The sequence below is a fragment of the Heliconius melpomene genome, chromosome 14, assembly GCF_056956725.1.
Source record: "Heliconius melpomene rosina isolate 202511_hmr_F chromosome 14, ASM5695672v1, whole genome shotgun sequence".
NCBI classification, from domain to species: Eukaryota; Metazoa; Arthropoda; class Insecta; order Lepidoptera; family Nymphalidae; genus Heliconius; species Heliconius melpomene.
Window position 1 is genome coordinate 5,664,914 of NC_140402.1, and position 23,069 is coordinate 5,687,982.

The following is a 23,069-nucleotide window of genomic DNA, read 5'->3' on the forward strand; positions in this document are numbered from 1 at the left end:
CGACTCACAACTCAATTTAAGGCGCGCGCGCGTTCGTACCACACGTACGCTACGTATTGCGTCCGCGCGTACTCTCGTGTCGTACATATCGAGTAAACATTTGTCGTACCTAGTGAAGTTGTACGCTTTATAGTTTGTGATGGTTTTCGTGACTGGATCTGTGTTGTTTTTGTTTTAGTTCTATTTATTATTTCTTTTTTCACCGCACGAGCCATGTGACTGGGAAAGAGCTCCCAACTAAAAGTATGTATTGGCGGTGTTATTTTAACTTTGTTCTAGTTTAAGAAAAAGGTGAATGATTTTAAATAAATTTCATAGGATAGTACTGACTAATATTTTTTTGAGTAATATTGGTTTTGAGGTAATATAAATATTGCTTTTTTTTTTTTTGTTCTCTTTTTTTTAACATGTGGATAATGCTGTTAGCCCTATTGGCTTTTACAGCGACACCGGTTGGGCTTATAATTACAATAATATTGCTTTACAAAAGCTGTTCTAAACAATGCTGGCTTAAAATTGTTTACCACTTAGTCAATTATCCATTACTTAAAAAAATACAATAAAATATAAAAATAATAATAGTGTCAGTTATTTATCTAGTCATAAAAATAAAATCTCTATATTCAAACTCTACCGTAACTTTTCCGCAGAAAAGTGACAATTTAGCTATTAGCTTAACTTAGCTAGTAAACAGGAAAAAAGTGTACCATATTTACTTATATGAAATAAAGTATAGAAATATTTAATTTAATCTAATAAATAATAATATTTTGTCCTTGCTTTTGCCGTGTCCTTAGCTGTAACGTGGACGTGATGTGAAATAATGAGATGCTCTGTTAACTATTTGACGTAAATAAATATAAAGTACTGACAATAAAAACACATCGGTACTACAAATTGAAACAATTGAATAAAGAGAATACTTATTTGTAATGGAACTTTTATACGAGACCAGTCGTGGCCTAAGAGCACAAGCGTGTGACTGTAAACACGACAGGTTGTAGATTCAATCCCATTCTAGGGATAAAATATTTAACATTTTTTATGCCTTCGATCTGGTCTAGAGACAAAGCGCTGCATTAAGTTCCGATACTCAACACACGCCTTCAGAAATGCGGAAAGTAAGGAGTAGAGTGTCGTAACACAAGGTCTGTTATTGCGTACAATATTACATGCGGGATACGGTGGAGAAGTTGAAAAAAAATTGTAAAGATATACTTGAAGAAAATAGTAACTGAAATAATCTTAGATAAAATTCTAATTTTACGTTGCTTTTCAGCAATACTTATAAATCAGCCAAATTTATAAGTATTGCTGTAATATTTTTAAATGGCCAATGTCAAGTCAACACTTGAAAACAGACGAGCACTTCAATGCAAAAAATAAACTTTTTTATCGTCTCTACACTACATTTGAAAGCAAAAATATGTTACAGTCTCATTTTCGAATTATTTATTAGAATTATAAAGTGTAAGTAGATATGTATATATTCCATTTTATTTTAGTTTGTGAAACAAAAAAAAATAACTGTTTCATTTGCAGAATCTACGTAAACCTATAAGTTTACAATATTGAAACTAAAATTGGAACCTGCTCTATAGAAATAACAATATAATGCAGATGCCTAACAAAATCCTTTACCCAAGAACTACGGACGCACGCACTGGTAATAAAATAAAACAGTACCCGCTACCTCTTGATTTATTATACGTCGTTGTCCATAATAAGTTGTTGTTCTTACTAAAGACCTACCTACCTACCTACCTACCTACCTACCTACCTACCTGTAGTGACGTTCGAAATCCTAAAATACACATGCTAGACGGCACATACCTACCTAAAAGTTTTACTTACGAGACTAGAATATATATTTTTTTTATTCTCTGTATATATTAATGTAAAATTTTTGGTTGGGTGCGGTTATATTGTAAATATGGTAAATAATTGCGATTGACGTGTGATTGGCATCTCGGTAAAATTTAAGTTGAATTAAAATTCATATTGGTAAAAAAACGTTTTGTTATTCATTATTTTTTTCTTAAAATATTGTAATTAAATATTGTGTGAATAGTAGGCAAATGTAGAGTTAATTTCGTAATTCTTTATTTATGCCGCTTATATTAGAATTTTCATAAAAAATACTAGAATTCATTTCATTCAATATGATAATTATAGATATTAATTTGTTTCAATAAATCTTATTTTTCATAGAAATATCTTTAAAAAACCGATATACAGACTTCAAATTTTGAAGAATTGAATTTAAAACACAATTTAGCGCTTTGACTACAGAGCGGAAAATTATGTTAATACAAATCGTTACGTGGAATGCCTCATTTACTATTGAAATTAGGCTGTTTGAATATTAAATATACGTAAGAAGTAGTTAGATTTCTATTTCAGTATAAAATCCGTATTTTATTATAAAACAGGCCACTCGTGGCGCAATAGCTCAAAGTGTGACTGTTAACGCGACTGGTTGTGGGTGCCATCCTCATACGAGGAAATGAAATGTTTGTTTAAAATTATATTTCTCAGCATAAAGATACAATCCACAAGCCTTCAAAATTCAGCAGAAAGTGGGGAACGGAGAGTTTTAACACTAGGTTCGTTCTGCTCATCCTAGTGAGTGCGGAGTACAGCGTGAATCAATTTTTTATTTATTTTTTTATTTTAGAACAGTAATCTGACGAGCTGGACGCGTAATCTATGTTTACTCAATTAACTGTGCCTGCTGTCCTCAACGGTATTAAGTTACGTGACAGCCCCCGTCCACGAGCTAGCTTTTTCTAAAGTGCTTTACTCATCTCAAAGGATGTTTGTACAAGCTTACATATTTGGTTAGATAATGTCACTTGTGACGGCTTGTATTTATGTACTGTGGTATTAAAAGATTATAAAGCTTAAGGTTGATTTTTTTATGAAATAGGAACTTGGTTTTTTGCTACTATTAGTGAATCTGAATTTAATTATTTTAACCTTTTTTTAAATGTGACATAATTAGGGAAGAAAATAGTTATTTATAAAATGTATAAAAATTAAGAAAAAAACATAGCGGGAGTTGGACCGCCCTTTGGGAACAATTTTTGAATGTTTCTAAGAGGCACGGGTTCAAATCTCGTTACGTTCAATTTTTTATACGTTTTCTAAATAAGTATAGAATTGAATTGTTTTTTTTATCTTGCCTAACAAATTCGATGGTAAATACAAATAGATTGACTATGTAAAGAAGCATAAAAACACATGTAATTTATGTGAACAATGTAAATAATGTTACCTTAAAAAAAACATTATTTACTTTCTATTAAAAAAAACCGGACAAGCGCAAGTCGGGTTCGCCCACCGAGGGTTCCGTACAAAAATTAGTCTCGAGCTTTTTTCTGAAATTCAAACCTATCTTAGTCAGAGCCCTTTCATGTGATACTGCACTTGAACTAACTTGGCTTTAATACCAAATTTTGCTTCCCTTTTACTACTATGATTTAGGATTTAACCTCAATATATAGTTTACAATTTTTTTTCTACCTGTAGATGCTAGCTGCCAAATTTCATAATTCTAATTCATTAAAAGGTACGGAACCCTAAAAACTATAAAAATGTTAATATAAGTGTGTGGTAATACTCAATTCTGGTTCCATTCTCATATTTTATAGCCAGTTTATGTGGAGGTGCCAAAACCGATTGCGTTATGGCTATTCAATTTCTGTTTTGATTTCGGTCACGCGTACTCGAGACCGCTTTCCTGTTTATTTAACTTTTTTAAACTTTACATTTTGAGATAAATATGTGATTTAGTTGGTATTTGAATATAGTTTTTTATTATTATATCTTGCATAATTGCTAATTAAAATAATTTCTACGTATGCAACATTTATGGAAAATTTCTAACAGGAAGAAGTTGGATACTATTGTTACTTCAAGCGATCTTTTGTAACATTAATTTAACATCATGTATTATTTATTTTTCTTTTTTTGCTTAGTTCACGCAGTAGGCAAGGGAAGCCTAGTGTTAAGACACTCCGCTCCTCGCTTTTCACCGAATTTCGGAGGCATTGCTTATTTAATTTTCAAACAACAGAAACACGAATTTGTAGAACTATAATAATTAATTCAGTGACATAGCGGTATGAGACAAAAGTCAGCGTTTAACCTTGCAGCTGCACCACACGTGTGACAAATTAGTCCCAAATCCTTGGAATGATTAATGGTTTTGGGTTTTCTTGTGCATGTCATGTGTAGATTTACAATATTGGAGGGTTTTATGGACACAGTGAACTATAGAGTTAAATTCAATTTATATCTATACTAGCAGCCCGCCCGCGCCTTCACCTGCGTGAACTACGTTATTATTAATTTCTGTCTCCTTAGGTAGCTACGTCCTATAAGTGACGTCCATGCAAAATTTGAGACTCCTAGCATTTGTAGTAACGAAGTTTCATACAAACTTTCAACCCCAAAAACAACTCCTTAGAAGTCGAATATTGCAAATTCCCGTCTTAGCGAGCACCTACGTCCTATAAGTAACTTCTACGCAAAATTTGAGATTCCTAGCACTTGTAGTTTCTGAGATTTCATGATGAGTGAGTGACCTTTCGATTGTATAAATATAGATTCAACTATAGCATTTTAAAAATTATAATATTTACTTAATAATATTATTTAGCTTCACGCTGTATCCCGCACATAGCAGGGAAGGCAGAGGGAACTTAGGAACCTTGTGGAAAGACTCCGTTCCCATTAAGACTCAACTTGAGTGTCTGACCATATTTCATTGTACTTGTAACTTTTTAAAAAATATGTAACTACTAGATTTATTTTGTTATCTAGCTTTTTCTCATATTAATTGTTTACTTGCTTTTGTGTTTACGTCGAAGTAATTTGAGAAACATGGGAAATGTAGTCCATTGTGGTGCCCGCATACTTTACTAAGAAAATACGTGAATGGTCCTTCAAGCGATGATAGTGCGTCTGGATAAATTTCTTATCTCTTTAAAACCTTAAGATGTTTTTCTCAGGATATTTGAGGCCAGTCGTGGCACAGGTGTGTGAGTGTAAACGCGACTGGTTCTGGGTTCGATTTCCACTCGAGGAGATGACTAAGAAAATTAGAATAAAGAATATTTTAATTTTTTCTTCTTCTTCGCCACTCAAAAATTCTACTAGAATTCCGCGGAAAATGGAGAACGTAATGTGTTAACACTATGTTCCCTCTGATTACCCTGCTGTGTGCGGGATACAGCGTGAAGCTGAAGAAAAATATTTTCTCAGGATATCATATGTAATGGGAGTGTAACAATTGCACTTTATTAAATTGGTGTCTCGTTGCCTTGCAGTGGTTCCTTGAAGTGAGTTGGCATTCCTCATGTCACATTGCTTTCCTCCTACGATTAATACTTAGAAGTGCAGCCTGTAAGGTAAAACAAGATGATAATAAGATAATAACTATCCGTTCATAGTATATTCCTGGGAACAAAGAAGGAAACCCTTAGCGAGCTGTTCTTTTTGGTTTTTTACAGTTCTTCTCATTATAATAATTAATATTCTATTTACTTCTATTTTCCATAATAATATTTCTAATTTTATTCGTCTTTCGCCATTAAGAACTAGTTAGCTATAACGTTTCCAATAAAATATCTTATTTGTAGGAAGGTACTCAATTTATTCGTTACAATTATTTTAACTGTATATAAGTTTCTATTACAGGTAATTTTCTTGGTTGCAAATAATATGCGTCTCTTCTAATATATAGAATTTAATATAAATAATTGGAAAGTAGATATCGTAGTATTTTATTACTAGTTCTTACAAAGAATTACATTGATTATGGTTTTTTTAGGATTACGCTGTATCCCGAACATAGTAGAATAGGTAGAGGGAACCTGGGAACCCTACTTTCCGCCTAATTCTGGCAATGTGTATTGAGACTGTGAGGCACAACTCAACGCTAATCTTTGTTACCAGAGCTTAAAAATAAAAATATTAAATATTTAATTTCCTCGAAAGGGCATCAAGCCCACAACATATAGCACTTATAGTCGCACGCTGCTGCGCCTGTGCCTTGCCTCAAATGAGACCTAACACATGAAAATAAAAAAATAACGCCTCACCCCTATTTTTCTATTCTCCTATATTCCCCCCTATTTTTCTATTTCAGTATTCTTTCGATTTGATTAGTCGATGTTTAGCAACTCTCAGGCTGTAGCACGTTAAAAAATAAACAAAACGCGATAACCTCATTATAACGGTCACAACTAACTGGTTGCGTTAACCGTTTGATGTAATACTATACTGTAGGCATGGGCGTTATCGTTTTTTTTCGATAACGGTTATGTAACCGATATATGGTTTTCATAACGATATCAAAAACGGTTTTCAGATATCGATATTGATAATACAGTTTACAAACGTTAAATCATTTTTAACGATATAAAATGAAGGCAAATTGACATTAAACGCTGGTTGCGTTTTTTAAAAGTATTATGAATATAAAATAAATCACCAAGTATACAGAGAGATGAGAGACTTTACGCGACATTTTTAAGAAAAAAATTATGTCTATATACACTAATATATTTAAGCTGTATAGCTAAAATATATTAGTGTATATAGACATAATATACATAGCTAACACTAATTAACTTTAAACTATATAGAAATTGTTGTTAAAAAAAAGTATATACACACACTGAAATGCACAATTTTTAAGGAAACCTCGTCCGCAATACGTATCGCAAAGGACTAAATACAATACTAAACTATTTCTAAAATATTAAAAATTTGAAAATAAATTTCAAATAAGCATTTGTCACTTAAAAACAAATGTTTAGAATTTAAAAGTCGAATCCACTCAAGTGTGAAAATAATATGAATATTTTAACCAAATTTCAACCTTATTCCTATTATATAGAAGTTCTTTTTTGTAACGTAAAGTAATAATATCTTATAGATGCAAGTTATCGGATATTCGCTTCATTTCTTTTACACTCGTGAGAAACATATAGTTAGAAAGAGAGGTAGTTACTTAGTTCGTGTTATGCGAAGTTTTCGTTTTTACGTTTTCGTTGCGATAGTTGCTGTGTGTGATTTTAAGTTTTAATACGCATCTGATAGTAGACAAGTTTCTATGATAACGGTTTTTTAGAAACAGATATCGATATGGTATGGTTTCGGCATCGTATCGGTTACAAGTTACGTTTTGTTATATCGAACTCATCCCTACTATACTGATATTAACACGTGGACACCGTCCATTATTAACTGGAATATAATATATGCTCGAATTCGTTTTTATTTTTTTGCGTTTTATATTCTTGGGGCCGACGTGACGCAGCGGCACAGGGGTGTGACTGTAACGCGGCGTGCGGGTTCGATCCCCACTCGAGGAAATGAAATATTCATTTACGTTTATATTTTCATTTCTTCGCTCTGGTGTCGTTGAGCGCGGGTTTGAGTTCTGCCACTCAACACGCAATGCCTCCAGAATTCGGCAGAAAGTGGGGAACAGAGTGTTTTAACACTAGGTTCCCTCTGCCTACTCTCCTGTGTGCGGGATACAGCGTGAAGCTGATTTATATTGCACAACAGTTGAGTTAGATTTGGTTAGAAATTGAATGAACAAGGGGTTGCTTACGTCCTAGGATTATTTAGGGATTTACATAAGATTGCACCTTAGGACGGAATTTTCTATGCATCTTTTTGTTTTGCGTCTATTATATTAGTATCTATCGAATTGTATAAAGGTTTCAGTTTATTTAGTTTCTGCTGTATCCTGCTCATGTCAGGGTAGGCAAAGTCCTGGGAACAAGTGCTAGGAATCTGAAATTTTGCATAGGAGTTATTTATAGGACGTAGGTGCTCGCTAAGACGGGAATTTGTAATATTCGACTTCTAAGGGGTTGTTTTTGGGGTTGAAAGTTTGTATGAAACTTCGTTACTACAAATGCTAGGAGTATCAAATTTTGCATGGACATCACTTATAGGACGTAGGTACTCATGGAGACAGAAATTAATAATAACGTAGTTTACGCAGGCGAAGCCGCGGGCGGGCCGCTAGTATTTTATATATGTATATAGGTATTCTTATATTATATTTGTTTTATGGAAGGCCCTAAACGTTCTAACGCAATGTGTATCTACAATCAAATATGATAAGATAGCTAAAGTACTTTTTTATGTACCTACCTACTAATTAGAATACGAATTATACTTGCACAATTTTTTGAGAATAGATTATAATTTTTATCTTCAGATATATTTTTATATATTTCTCATCATTGATCTTTATTCAAATATATATATATATATATATATATATATATATTCGTATGAAAACGGTTACTCTAGCAGCAACCTTTTCTATACGACAACAAAGGTACATATATAGCTTAAAATGTCATATACTTAAATTTATTTTTAATTTAAATATAATATTATAAATTTTAAATAAGTTATCAATACAATTCCAGTTTTATTTCTTATCGTTTGCCAATGTGTCTCATTATCTTGGCGGTCGTACTAATTTAGTTTGGCCGTCGTCGGCGAGGCAAAGCGTGGCAATATCACACCTTATTATCAAATCAAGTTGCGAACATACGAGTATGCGGGTTGTCTTTTTTTTATTTGGGTTTTAAAATTATTTTTATCTGTAGTTAAAAGTTGAATTATCTATATTTATTATCTGTAATATTTTTTTTATTGTCTAACAAAATGTATGTATGTATGTTATCTTAACTGTAATTTTTCATAATTGGTAATTTAATTTTTTTTTACATTTATAAAAGCATGCATTTTTAAATACCATACTACTACTATTTCTTAATTTAAAATATGTATGTTTAAATTACGAGTTCATATAAATAAATTAGGCGTGACCTGTAATAGTATGTATGTAAAACATAATATATACCTATGCAAATGTTAAAATAGAAATAAAAAACGAATATTAACATTTTAAAATATAGTTACGTTGTCAACCTCAAACGTATTTAATATCTTTGTTTGATGTATGGATAACATGACCAGACGTTCCGTTTTTAACGGGACGATCCCGTTTTCCGCTTGTGTGTCCCGGTATCCCCAAAGACTGCACCGGGAAGTCAAATGATACTAGAGAGTTCCGTTACTCAACAAGCAATGCCTCCAGAATTAGGCAGAAAGTGGGAAGTGAAGTGATTTGACACTAGGCTCCATATCCTGTTACATGCGAGATACAGCCAGAAACTGAAAAAAAATCGATGTCCCCTTTTGAGCCTAAGAATGGTCACATTATATATGGAGAGCAAACGAAAAGCAAGTAGATAATCGTTGGGAAAACGAAGCAAGGCCGGTAATAACTGTAACATTTGTTTTGTGTAGGGACGAGGCCGTTTCTAATTCTTTTAGTAAATATGATAATTAGTTAACGCTTTAATAACGCTCTGTAGTGGATATTACTTTTGTATTTAGAGAAAAAACTTGAAAAGATTTTGAAAATTATAGAATTATAGAATTTTGTAGGCTGGCTGTCTTTAATTAGTTGCCAAAACAAGGAAAATTAAGATGAACAAATATATTTTTTCTGGTTTTTTAAAAAAAAAAACACATCTCATTAATATTATAAATGTCAATGTAAGTTTGTTTGTTACGCTTTCACGCCAAAACTACACAACTTTTTAAACACATTCTTTAGAGTTATTAGTAAAAAGCATCCAATATATATATTTTTTTATTTCGCAAATAATTTAAAATCTTTCTATTGCAAGTCATTTCGTTTTCCATTATCCGCCTATACTAAATTTGTATATAAAATAGAAGCATAATTATACACTCCATAACGAACAAAAGGCATAATTGCTATACAAAAGACTGAACGCGAAGGGCAAAAAGAATGAGACGTATGGAATTTTCTGTTACTATTTCAACTTTCTAAACATAAAAGTAGGTAATTTATAACCCGAGCTGGAATCGTAAATCGATGTCAAGTTTTCATACCGTTATAAAGACCAGATGAAATTATTTCTGGATTCTTTTGTTTAGAAACATAGATATTTTAGCTTTTTATAATGCGATTATTGTGAATTGAAATAATTCTTTAAATACTTGCCATTTTTTTAAAGATTCTTCTTTGGTTTTGTTTATGAGGTATTCACTTCATTCATATCTTCATACATATTGCAGCAAAATCGAGGCACCATAGACCTAAATATGTATATTATATTAATTTCAACAAATAAAAAGTCTAGATCTATAAAAGGTAGATATACAGACCGATGGACATTCAAATAATCCTATAAGGGTTCCGTCTTGACCTTTTGAGGTACGGAACCCTAAAAAGAATATACGAATACGTACGTCACGTCAGTTTGTGTACAATAGTCGATAGGTAAATATTCTTTAAACAACGTTATTAGTTACTAGGCGCTTACAATTTTGTGTATTCAAGTGCTGTAACATGGCTGTCTAATGTAATACGAATACAAATAAACGATAACAATTTCTTCAAAACTATGGATGTGTTGAACAAATACAATAAATTATAAGTATTGAATGAACATGTAAATATAAAATTTCAATTGTTTTTATTATAATAATCAATTAAACGAACAATGGGAGTAGATTTTCAACTAAATTATATATTTATATTGAGTTTTTGAGTCCAAAAGAACTGGACTCAAGGAATTGTGTCCCTGGGCTAATTGTGCCCCTGGGCACAAGCGCGTGACTGTAAACGCGAAGGTTGTAGGTTTTGATTCCCATTAAAACAAATAAAATGTTAATTATTTTCATTTCGTTGTTCTGTTGAGGCATAGCTAGGCATTGAGCCTTCCCATTCAACACGCAATACCTTCGAAATTCGACGACAAGTGGAGAACAGAAGAGTCTTAATAGTAAATTCCCAGGTTCCCTTTGCCTTACTTGCTCTAAGCGGGATATAGCGTGAAAGAAAAACAAAATTATGAGTTATTCAGATTTGTAAGTAATATAGAAATTTCTTCTATCCACACGTGTAAGTTCAGGTAGTTCAAGCAATAGCTGACAGTGCTCGGCTTGTCCAATCAATTATCGCTTAACGACACGCTGTAATGAGGTGCGCGAGTACCTAGGAGTAGGTCCATCTATTTGTATTGCTGCTTAGCGCATCGCACTTATGGTCTTTCGGATTTACATAGAAATATATTAAAAAGTTAGAAATTCTAGAGAATAATTTCTTAAATTAAAAATTGTTTCGCTTCTCTCTTTGAGGAATGTGTCTTTTTTTCTACATGGCATTATTCCAGGTTCGCTAGGTATTCCAGCTCAAACTTCTCCACATTGCAGGGTTTTGGACATCCTCGCTGATTAGTCCACCATATGCTTTCATGTCCACACGACATCTTTGAAGAATGTGTATAGAATGCTAACAAATTGATAGACTTAAAAACTCTACAAAGATATAGAAGTTTTTACATTATAAATATGATATAAAAAACTCATACGTAGTTCTTATATCTCTTATTTAGTAGTTAAATGGAAAAAACCTGACTCTCGGATGTATAACTACGGAATGTCAGCAATTACTTGTGCTTTTCACACTTACATGCTAACCGGCCGCCATTTGAGTGTGGAAAGGAAATGTCGCACAGATTCTTCCTCGCTTCTATTTATATTTATATAGTTATCTGTCGGCTTTACGTCTAAAGGAAAAGAATTCTTCTATCTTTTTCCCGTCATCACGACATCGTTGGACTTCTCCGAAATTTTGATTCGCTATCGACAGCTGCTTTTATGTCCATATAACTTGCAAGTCACGAGTTTTAACAAAGTAAAAAATAAACTATCGGTACTTGCGTTGCGTTCCTTTGAATAAATTTACTTAAAATACAATTTAATTAACAAACAAAAATAAGAGGTAAAGCTTTAGTCCTTATCCTTAGAGCTACCGTAGTCTCTGAGATGTATGAATATTTATTGGTTCGTATCCAAAGGGGTTAAAGCTGGCGGGACTACGAGCAGGTAACTTTGTATTGTTATTGTAATTTAACACTTGGAGAGGAGGCGAGCTGGACATCTTAAGTTGTCACTTTGTTTTCTTTAGCTATTGGGCACTCCAACGGACGACGACCTGCGCTTCTTTGCTAGGGCTGTCTATTAGATCTTTAGGAAGCGATGGGTGTTTTTATTTAAACTAAGTTTAATAATATTATAGTACATATATTAGTTAATATTTTAAAATAAATATATGGGTAATTTTTTTATTATATTAAACCTTTTTTTATATATGTATATTATTATATATATTAGCTATATTTACTTAATATTTCCGTCAACCCTAATGGTTACGGTAACCGTGTAAGTTAGTAGCAAGTGAGAAGTGCGTGACACGCTTCTGTTTGTTTACTCAGCTTCCGAGAAGGTCCCGGGATCAGTCAAGGATTAACAACTAGGGCCGGATAAGTAAACGTCGTGAGGTTGTTGCAATACAGGAGGATAGGCATATATGAGATTGTTATCACTAATATATGTACGTATATTTTAATGTTAAGATATAGTAAACTCTCATATCATATATGTATAGATATTATTATTAAATTAAAATGTACAATTTTACACATTTATTATCTTGATATATATCTACATATATATATACGGCTTAAATTAAAATAAAAGTATTTTTTTTATAATTTTCAAGGTGTTATTCCACACTTAGAACAGAAATATAATTTTTACGTTATATGTAAGTTGAAAAATTTTATTTTTACTTTATTTTCATGTTTTTGTAATTAATTATGAAAATTTGACACGAGTATATTGATAATATAAACTAATTTTGTCCTACAAGTAGTTTTGTATATAGTATCTACGTATTTGAAGTAAGTAATTAGATGTTAAATTCAGAGGTCACGAAAAAAAATTGTATAAACATTCTTGTAAAGTAAACATATACCTAATTTGTACTATTTTATTATAAACATCAATGAATATAAAATGATAACAATATTATTAAATTTAAAAAAGTGGCTCTGATATCTGAACTCTGATAACATCGAGCCACAAAAGTCACTCGCACAGTAAAAAAATCAAGACAAATTTCTGATAAATGCAGTCTTATGTAATAAATACTTATTTACTATAATATAATTAAATACCGTCATGGCGCAGGTTTGATTCCCGCTTGGAGGAAATTTATATTATCTATTAACATTTTTTTTTCTTCGCTCTGGTACCATGGCGAAAGCATTGAATTCCCCCACTCTACCTCGAAAATTCGACGAAATTTACGGAACGGAGTATCTTAACACTAAGTTCTCTCTGCCTACCCTACTATAAGCGGGATATAGAAATTTAAAAAAACATACGTATAAGTGCATAATGCATATGAAAACCGATAGCCATCAAGATGTAAATGGTCGGCGTCCATGAATGGAGAAGAGCTCGCGAGATTAAACGTGTTGATTGCTCTTGCGATTGGAGGTTAATGACGTTTCGCTGCAATGAATAAGCACTGACTAGTAAGAAATTATTGTATGTGATTTGTTTTTTTTTTCATTATTTCGTTTCGTAACTTTGGTTACCCGCTGGGTAGGCTGAAAGAAGAGGAATGGGAAGTATGTATATTCTTCACTTTTAACACGATTGCATAGGTATCTCGTGTTCCTTTAAAATATTATATAAATATATAAGATTTGATAAAGAGTTTATTTTAAGTTGTCATTTCATTTATAGTAGTAATAAATTAAGTAATAAAAGTATTATCAATACAATACTAGTACGGGCAGAGTATACCATATTTATTATTCTATAGTTATACGCTATTAAGACAATGTCAAACAAAATTGTAATAAAATTAATTGGGAATTCGTAATTTATTGAATCGAAATAATTATGTAAGTTATTTAATGTGTTTAATGTTCAATCTCTATCTTTTTCATGTCATGGACAATGAATAGGGTACGGTATTAAATGTAATTAATATTTGCTACATATAAAACAAAATAATGTAGAGAGAGAGAGATCTACACTCATTGGAAAATTGAGTTTAAAGATCGATATTTTGATCTTTATTAGAATATGCCATGTTGAAAAATATAATTTGTTACACGTTATGAGTGCTCTATATATAATAAAATAAAATGGCCGAGTAGCGTAGTTATCGTAAGCAGCTAATTTAGTTATGATTTATTAATGAACGTGCACTGAATTGTAATGGAAGGCTCATAATTAAGGAAAGATATTGACAGATAGATTGAAACATTGCTGAATATCTAAAACTCATATGTACTACTCACCGCGTAATCAATATCTGTAGGGTGTTTATTTCCTGTAGAATTGAGAAATTTGACAAGAAGTGAGAAATTGCAGCAATTGCACAACAACAAAAGGGAATTATTATTTTTATTACATATAAAAATTATTATTACAGTTTGTTAATTTCTATAAGTACGGAACCGTCTGTGGCCGAGTCCGACTCGCACTTGATCGTTTTTTCTTTCTTTATCAATATTTTTCATATCCTACATATTCTTTGCAATTCAGTATATATAATTTAATAATTATTTCCAGGTGATGTGGCTGCTAGTGGCGGTGCTCAGCCTGTCAGTGGCGGCCAGCGGGACCCCCTGCGAGCAGGCGAGGATGCGTTGCGCCTACCGCACTGGTTGTGGTGCGGCCCTCAGCAACTACATGTACCTGTGCGAGGAAGTGTTGTCCAAACCCACCACCGCGTGTCCCAAGGCATGCGAACACGCTCTCATTGCGTTGACCTCGACTGAAGAAGGGAAAGAGCTTATGAATGTTAGTATTTTTTGATAGTATATAGTTTTTTTGCTAAGTGCTACGATATCTTATCTCACATTAGTTAAATTAATGTTAGCTAGTTTTATTAATGAAATAATGGCTGATGTTTTACATCTATATATATAAAATCGAAAGGTCACACACTCATCACGAAATCTCAGAAACTACCAGAGCTAGGAATCTGAAATTTTGAATAGGAGTTATTTATAGGACGTAGGTGCTCGCTAAGACGGGAATGTGCAATATTCGACGGAAGGGGTTGTTTTTGGGGTTGAAAGTTTGTATGAAACTTCGTTACTACAAATGCTAGGAGTCTCAAATTTTGCATGGACGTCACTTATAAGACAGAAATTAATAATAACGTAGTTCACGCAGGCGAAGCCGCGGGCGGGCCGCTAGTACAATATAAAAGTATTCGTTTCAATGATTTTTTGAACTACTTATTTATAGAACTTATATAAACAAATAAATTTAATTAAGTATGAATGTTTGTTACATTAAGTAAAAATCCTTAAAATAAATGAATCAATCATTTAAAAAGCTTATTCCACTTTCAAGAGTTATGTAGTCCTGGCAGAGGTCATATTTGCCGCAATAACTTTTCATCATCACTTGTTTACAATGTCTTTCTCAATTGAGTGAGGCGACCACGTTATTAAGGTCTGCCATTCGGTCGAGTTTATTTAATGATTTCTTTATTCATATATTACCTTATAAAGATTGGGGGGTCTTTTTAAAATGGCGTCGTTCTACACTCGCTACAGACGCCCAGCAATAAAATCTAATTTAGACGTCAGATTTGTCGGACTCGACGCATCGCCATAGTCGAGGGTCGCGGTTGTCGACCTCTTATAAAAGTTCCTCAAAAAACTAAACGCACAGATTATTTTCATTAAATTCTAATTAGATAATCTATTAAATAAAGGATATTGGATAAAATTGCATTCAATTTGAATATTCATTTTATAATAGCGACCATAATTTCTACGTGACCTTTAGAAATGGACTTGTATTTCTTAGCCGTGAAGCAGGTGCTCTCTGCAATCATAAAACTTTCTATAAATACAAAATATTAATATGTATTTGGGAGTGACATCTGTTGGACCACCTATGTAACAGTACATGGAATCAAAAATGTCTTCTTAACGACTTTAATATCACTAAAATTATATGTCAGAAAGGTATGACATTCATATGCTAATTACACTTCTCGCTTCTTCTTCTTCAGCCATTTCAGTAACTTAGTAAATAGTTTAGTTTAAAATTTTTACTTTTAGTAATAATTTTTAGATTCTGTCCGTGTTTTTTCACAATGCAGAGAATTTAACATTAAAATGTAATCTTTCACATTTTAAAAGACACTTTAAACGTACAAAACATAGTCCAAGCAATAACTTCATAGTTTCGACATTTTCCAATTTGGCCTAATTTCAAGGAATTATCACGAGTCGTTGCGGTCGTTATGGACTGATTATGGTTTGCTATTGAGCAATGTGTATCGAAAGCAAGTCAGGGCAGAGAGGCCAAACAGCCTTGAGGTTTGACGTCTATATCGGGACCTACCGCAGCGCTCGCTTGCAGGTGTTGCCTCCCCACAAAAAATACAGCGTAAGACGGAGGCTACTCTTTTATTTATCTGTACCATCGCAAACAGGACCATAAATTGACATTTAATTAAACGTTTCCATCACTAACTGTTAATTAGTGTTATAGCGAATGTCAAGTTCAAATGCCTTGGATTGTTGTCGTCGTCCAAATCGATTCTGTAAACAATTTACAGTTCGAATTCTTTTCTTGGTTATGCAAATTTCATTCAGTGACATAATTGAGTTCACATCAATTAGAAAAGTTTGTACTTAGCAGCAAACAAAGCCTAAATGTAACTGGAATTCGTTATATTCTCATAGACATGTTTTCTTCTCAAATAATTTTATAATATAAAAATTTTGTTATTTAGACCGTTGCCGTCGTAAAATATTTTATGAACCAAAAATGTTATTGTTGTAACAGACATAAACGGTAAAGTTACGAGTTTTCTGGAAAGTTTATATTAGGCACAAATTTAATTCACAAACTAATATGAATTGAACATTTTTTAATAATAATTATTTTTGTTGCAGTGTCAATGCGAGGACGAATACTGCATTGAAGCCAAGCAGAGAATTGACGTGTGCCGTCCTCAAGTGTTAAGGGGAGCTGCTAACGCCACATCCTCCTGTCGACTCTCACAACTCATATGCCTAGCTGATGCTCAGTGTGCAACGGCCTTAGACTTCTACCACCAGCTTTGCCGATCCATGTACCGTGGCAGGAAATGTTCTAATAAGTGCAGAAATTCCATAGAAATTCTGAGAAAACAAGAAAAGGCAGCTGCACTAACAGCGTGCCACTGTGATGGCAATGAAGATTATGACTGCCCGAGGATGCAAAACAATCTAGCTAGACTTTGTTTTCATAAACATCTTAAAAATCATACTAGGCCACGCGAAAAAGGTTACGAGGAAAAGCATAAAAAACATCACCAAGAACTGCCATCAGCAACCAGTCCAGTGGCTGTATCGAGTCTACTAGTTTTGTTATGTATATTTATGTCATGCAATTCGTGACATTGAGCTCTGAGGTCTACCTCGAAAATTCTAGAATTATTTTAGTTTTAACATGTATATATGTATAGATCAGTATTTTATTAATTTAAGCTAATTTATAAGAGAGGGTTGGCAAGGGCTATATATAATATGTATGTTCTTGCAGTATAGTGTTATTTTGTGTGTGTAAATGCATTTGTGATTATAGTTAATTTGATATCCGGAGTATTTTGTTGGAGAAGTTCTATCCACCCACGTCCACGGGTGCGCGGGCGCACGCGGCGTCGCTCGCTATAAATACTACGGCGCCGGTGGTCCGGTGACAAATGCAGGGTTGTTCCCGTCGCGGCGCCTCGCCGATTGATCTAAAGCTGTAAAGCGACATGTCAAACAGATGGATATACTTCTCTGTCTCTCGTATCTCCCTCCATCTCATTAGATCTACAAGGAATGTGATTAAAAGAGTCAATCGCTTAAGAGACGAGGATGTCTCGAGTGGCTAATTCCGGGCGCAACACTAATCGTCTGTCTGTAGCGTTACAAATATGCGGGATGGGATGCCAGCAACATATTTCAAGATTTTACAGTACATTTTCTGTGACATCCTTTACGAATGAATGTTGATCTTTTGTTTATTTTATTAAGATTGTAAAAATTTACATTTTGACAGCATTTTCTCAGGCATTTTATTAATGATATTTACTAATAATTATGTGCGATTTAAATGCCAGAGATACCTGAATATAAAACTAAGATGACAGCGAAATGTTTACAATTAGAAAGAGTTAGAGTTAAAATTGTAAAGTACAATTATTGTAAACTTTAGTACTTAATAGACGTAAATCTGCAATTTAAAGTCAAATTAAACTCTAAACTTAATCTGTTTGAGACTATTTTGTCATATTACTTTTTGCCCTTATGATACTTTATGAGTGTTAAAATGTTATTTAGGTTGCCATTTCTTAGAACGTCGCTTCACAGAACTGTTCTCCTTTGACAATTAAAATAGATTTTATATTTTTTTGCTGCTTACTCAAACGTTTAACCTTTTAATATCTCCATATTTATTTTTAATTGACAGAAATGTTAGTCTTAATTGAGAATTCACCGTGAAATATACAAGTCGTGATATTTCCACGAAGAGTCAATGGAGTAGAGTCGTCGTATCTTACGCTGAGTTCGATCGCTCGTAATGAAGAAGTCAGGAACCGGTTTTCAGAGCAAGGTCTTCACAGTCGTATACAAAGCGGACCCGCCAATAAGCTTTCTTAATATTTTTCTTACTTATTATTTCTAAAATGTAATTATAATTCATTACGGTAATATTTTTATTTATTTTGATGTTTTTCATGTAAAATCGTCGTTTAAAGTAATTTCCGGTTATGTGGTCAACAAGGCAGTAAGTAAAGTCTGTAATGAAGCTTAAACACTTATTGCTCCCTCAATTCATATCCTTTTGTTTACATTTTTTTAAATATTTCTGGTCTATTTTCTATATTAACTTAACTTAGCCTGTCCTGTATTTATAGAGTTCATGTTTCTTAAAATAGGGGAGACATTATTAAGAAACAAATTAAATGGATTTCGTTAATTGTTGAGAATTCATTGGCGAATCTCTAAAAATTTTTTAAAACAATAAATCATTCTACGATCCCCTTTTGCGATTCGTATGCAGGTCATAAACGATTGCTTACTAATGTTTCGTCGCCACTAGGTACCTGGTGCATATCTTGCATATATGCATAATGCAACTCACGATAATGCGAGGAATAACAATGACGATATAAAAAAAGATAATTAAGTTTTAACTCTGCGAATTTTCCGTACTTTAAAAGGTAGGCAAAACATGTAACTTGTGTAAGTGGGGAACGTAGTGTTTTAACACTAGGTTCCCTCTGCCTACCCTGCTGTGTGCGGGATACAACGTGAAGCTGAACTTTATAACTTGTTTGACTATTTAGAGATATTGCGTGCTATTAAGATATCGGAAGTAACGTATAAAATGATTATATAAATTGGTCATTAGAAACTCCATCATTGTCAGTAACATATCATTGTCATTTTTTCAGCCTTAATGAAATAAATAAAAATAAACTATAATAAAAAGACAATATTTCTATGTAAGCTTTCCAAAAATGTATTTTCTATTGTAAATGTAAATATGTTTGGATGTGTGTAATATGTTTGTGTTTGTTAATGTAAATTATGTTTTCGTAATTAATTTTTATGTTAAGAGAAATTTCAAATAAATAATTTATTTAAAATAAACAATTCAGTTATAAAACGATTCAGTTTGCTTAAATGTCTTGTAAAAAAAATAGAAATGAAAAAAAAAATACAGAAATGTCTAAAACTTATATTTACACATCATGTTTGGAGCTAGCATAAAATTATAATAATCCATTATTTCGAAGAAATCATTCGTACTATCTTAAAAATTATAAAATATATTGTTTTTTGTTTTTTTTCCAGTTCATTAATTAGCAATTTTTTTTTATTTATTTATGTATGGAATATGGTAAGAGACGAAAACTTATTAACCACAGTTTACCAAAGTGAGATTATTAGGGTAGTTCCGAAAATGTATATAAACTAGCATCGTATATGGTAATCGTACAAAGTATAGTAGATAGGTTAAATTATTTATTTAATTAGTTTAAGTCTAGTTGTAACATTTATTGCATTTGTTTCGTTTTTGTAGACGTCGTTTAATTATTTTAGTTGTATTTATTTTGAAATATAAATAAAAAAAATCTGTTTTCTATTCATTTGTTTTATTTTTTATTGTTTTCTATGATGATCAGATTATAAATGAATCTAATATTTGAGGTCGTATTGAGATCGTAGTGGCGCGATCGTGGGTTCGATTCCCACTCGAGGGAAAATTTCATATTTTAATTTCTCCAGTCATTAACATAAAACTTCGCAGTCGTGCTCAACACACAATTTCCCGAATTCGGGCGGAAATTATAGAATACGAAGTGTCTTGACACTACATTACCTCTGCCTCTATTATATGAGGAATACAGCATGAACAAAAAAATAAGAATAATATTAATAGCAAAAAACCATAAATAAGTTTATAGCTGTATAACTACAGAATGACTCAATTACTAGAAATGCAACGTTAAATATCTAATAGAGTCAATTAGTATTCAATAAGAAGAGAACCTTTTTACAATCTGTTGCTGCCTTATCTGTTCGTGCGTTTCATACAAACACTTTAGTCAATATTTGTTTGCATATAAATAAGGAAACCGTCGTGGAACAGTGGCAGAACCGTGACTGTAAACACGATGGTTGTGAGTTCGATTCTTACTAGCAGAAATAAATTTATTAATATTTTCATTTCGTCGCTCTGGTAATAAGACGAAACGCGGCGTTGAGTCCCACTACTAAACACGTAATGTCTTGAAAATTCGGGGGAAAGTGGGGAAAAGTGTGTTCTAAACATTTGACAGTGGGTTTCCTCTGTCTAATATCCACCTGTTTGTCAATCTCAGCTTCTGCCTATCCTGCTATATGTGGAATACAGAAAAAAAAAGAATAAACAATTGCATATACTATGTTTATTTAAATTCTATTAATGCACTACAAATTAAGCTTATTTGTCATTGTTTCAAAAGTTTACTAACTTTTTTTTTTTGCGTAAATTAGACCTCACAAGTTTATCTAGAAATGTGAATAAAAAAATATGATTAACAAAAGACAAAGTTATTTTTTAGGTTTTTTTGTTTCACAAAAAAATAGTTTCCATATTATACAAGTAGAGTGCCGGAAGTGGTATGTAGAATATACCAAGAATTATTTAGTACTTATATAAGATTTTTTTATCACTAGTTTAATATATGCTACCTAGGTGGGCATTTTCACAATGACACTTAAATTTTCATATACCACTTTACGTAATCCTTTTATTTTTAAACCACGTGTTTTCCACGTGAGGTCCCAACATGATGTGGAGGTACATAAAAAGTACGAGTTATCCTTTGAATATTTCACGTATATTTCTTATCCACTTTGTTTACATTTAAAGGGTTTTTTGCCATATAAATTGCATATGGCTGAGTGCTTCCGTTCCCACAAGGATTGAATCTAGTTTGCCAAAATAATCACGTTTCTGGCAACACTTAACTCAGGTCAGCGATTTTCTAGGGTCATCATATCCAAATGAAGGAGGTACTTATCTTAACCACTTGTCTCTCAACGAGGATGCCGATAGGGAGTATCCTGAGGGGCGGCATCCGCTTGATGATGGGCGTGTGAAAATATTGCTGAATTAGTTGCAATTTTATATAATTATGTCGTTATATAATTTTTTAACTACTTACAATGAAGTAGCAATATATTTTGTATATGCAAGCGTACATTTTTCCTTTCTTTTCTATAATAGATATAGAATAAAATCATTTTGATAAGAAAGTAATTAATACAAAAAATAAAAGTAAATCAGGTTTATAGAGAAGGGTGGTAGGCAGAGGAAACCTAGAGTTCAGACACTTCGTTCCACAATTTCCCGCCAATTTTTCAAGGCATTTCGTTGTGAGTGACGGAACTCAACGAAGATTCGACTGCCAGAGCGAAGATATTAAAATATTAAACAATAATAATTCATTCCCTTGAATGGGGATCGAACCTACAGTCGTCATATAACAGTCACCCTTGTGCCCCTGCACCACGACGGCCATAGAAAGTGATTATTACTTAGAAAAACTTTTATCTGTTGACAACATCTGTATAACAATTACAATTCAAGAAGTCGGCATCTGTTATATCACAAACAAAGTATGCTTAATCAATTTTGTATTAGTCTAAGTTGTCTCAATCCATACAATCTATATATATAAAATCGAAAGGTCACTCTCTCATCACAAAATCGAGTGCTAGGAATCTCAAATTTTGCATATGAGTTATTTATAGGACGTAGGTGCTCGCTAAGACGGAAATTTGCAATATTCGACTTCTAAGGGGTTGCTTTTGGGGTTGAAAGTTTGTACGAAACTTCGTTACTACAATTGCTAGGAGTCTCAAATTTGCATGTACGTCACTTAAAGGACGTAGGTACTCATGGAGACAGAAATTAATAATAACGTAGTTCACGCAGGCGAAGCCGCGGGCGGGCCGCTAGTAAGTATATATAGGTACCTAAAGATAAATTATTATATAAGAAATTAGATTTTCTCTTAGAGACATTAAGTTAAGTCTTAAAAAAATCACCCTAAAAGTCTTAAAAGTATAGGCTTATTCTAAAGTTTCAAATTCATAATTTAGTATGACGCTAACTGGTCCGTCCGAAATTCGCGTATTGTTTTCTGTAAGGCCCGCGGGGATTACCGGCGGCGGTATGGGTGGTCCTGTCCACGTGGCCTATAAAATGATTACTCAAGAATACCAATAAAAAATAATATATAGAAAAAAAAAAGAGAAAGAGGACAAATTTAGTCTCCGAAACTGGTTAGGTTCCGTGGTCACCTAATTGGTAATGGCCGTGATGGTTACGGTTATATTATGCTTTTCAGAGTTAGATGTTGATTTTAATTCATTTTTGATTTGAAAGTGGGAAACGGAAGTTTTAATGGGGAAGGAGTTTTTTAACACTAGGTTCCAAGGTTCCCTCTGTCGTCCTTGCTATGTGCAGTATTCAGCGTGAAATTAAAAAGAAAGATTTAAAAATTACACACAGTATGATAACTATTGTTTAAATACGCGGAAAATATAGATTAGCGTTAGTTT

At 32.7% G+C, this 23,069-nt stretch overlaps 1 protein-coding gene across 1 annotated transcript; it reads left to right on the plus strand.

Moving 5' to 3' along the window:
* LOC146532113 (growth arrest-specific protein 1-like) lies at nt 1-18,901 on the plus strand. The gene is made up of 3 exons (XM_085197376.1): nt 1-243; nt 14,518-14,748; nt 16,872-18,901. The coding sequence occupies exons 2-3, from the start codon at nt 14,521-14,523 to the stop codon at nt 17,355-17,357; spliced, it is 714 nt and encodes a 237-aa protein (XP_085053502.1). The 5' UTR covers nt 1-243; nt 14,518-14,520; the 3' UTR covers nt 17,358-18,901.
* The last annotated feature ends 4,168 nt before the right edge of the window (nt 18,902-23,069 follow it).

What these genes read in the sequence shown, in the direction of transcription:
- LOC146532113 (XM_085197376.1), top strand. Translation starts at nt 14,521, where the DNA reads ATGTGGCTGCTAGTGGCGGTGCTCAGCCTGTCAGTGGCGGCCAGCGGG. An exon ending in AAGGGAAAGAGCTTATGAAT is followed by an intron (nt 14,749 to 16,871) that starts GTTAGTATTTTT and finishes TTTTTGTTGCAG; the next exon opens with TGTCAATGCGAGGACGAATA.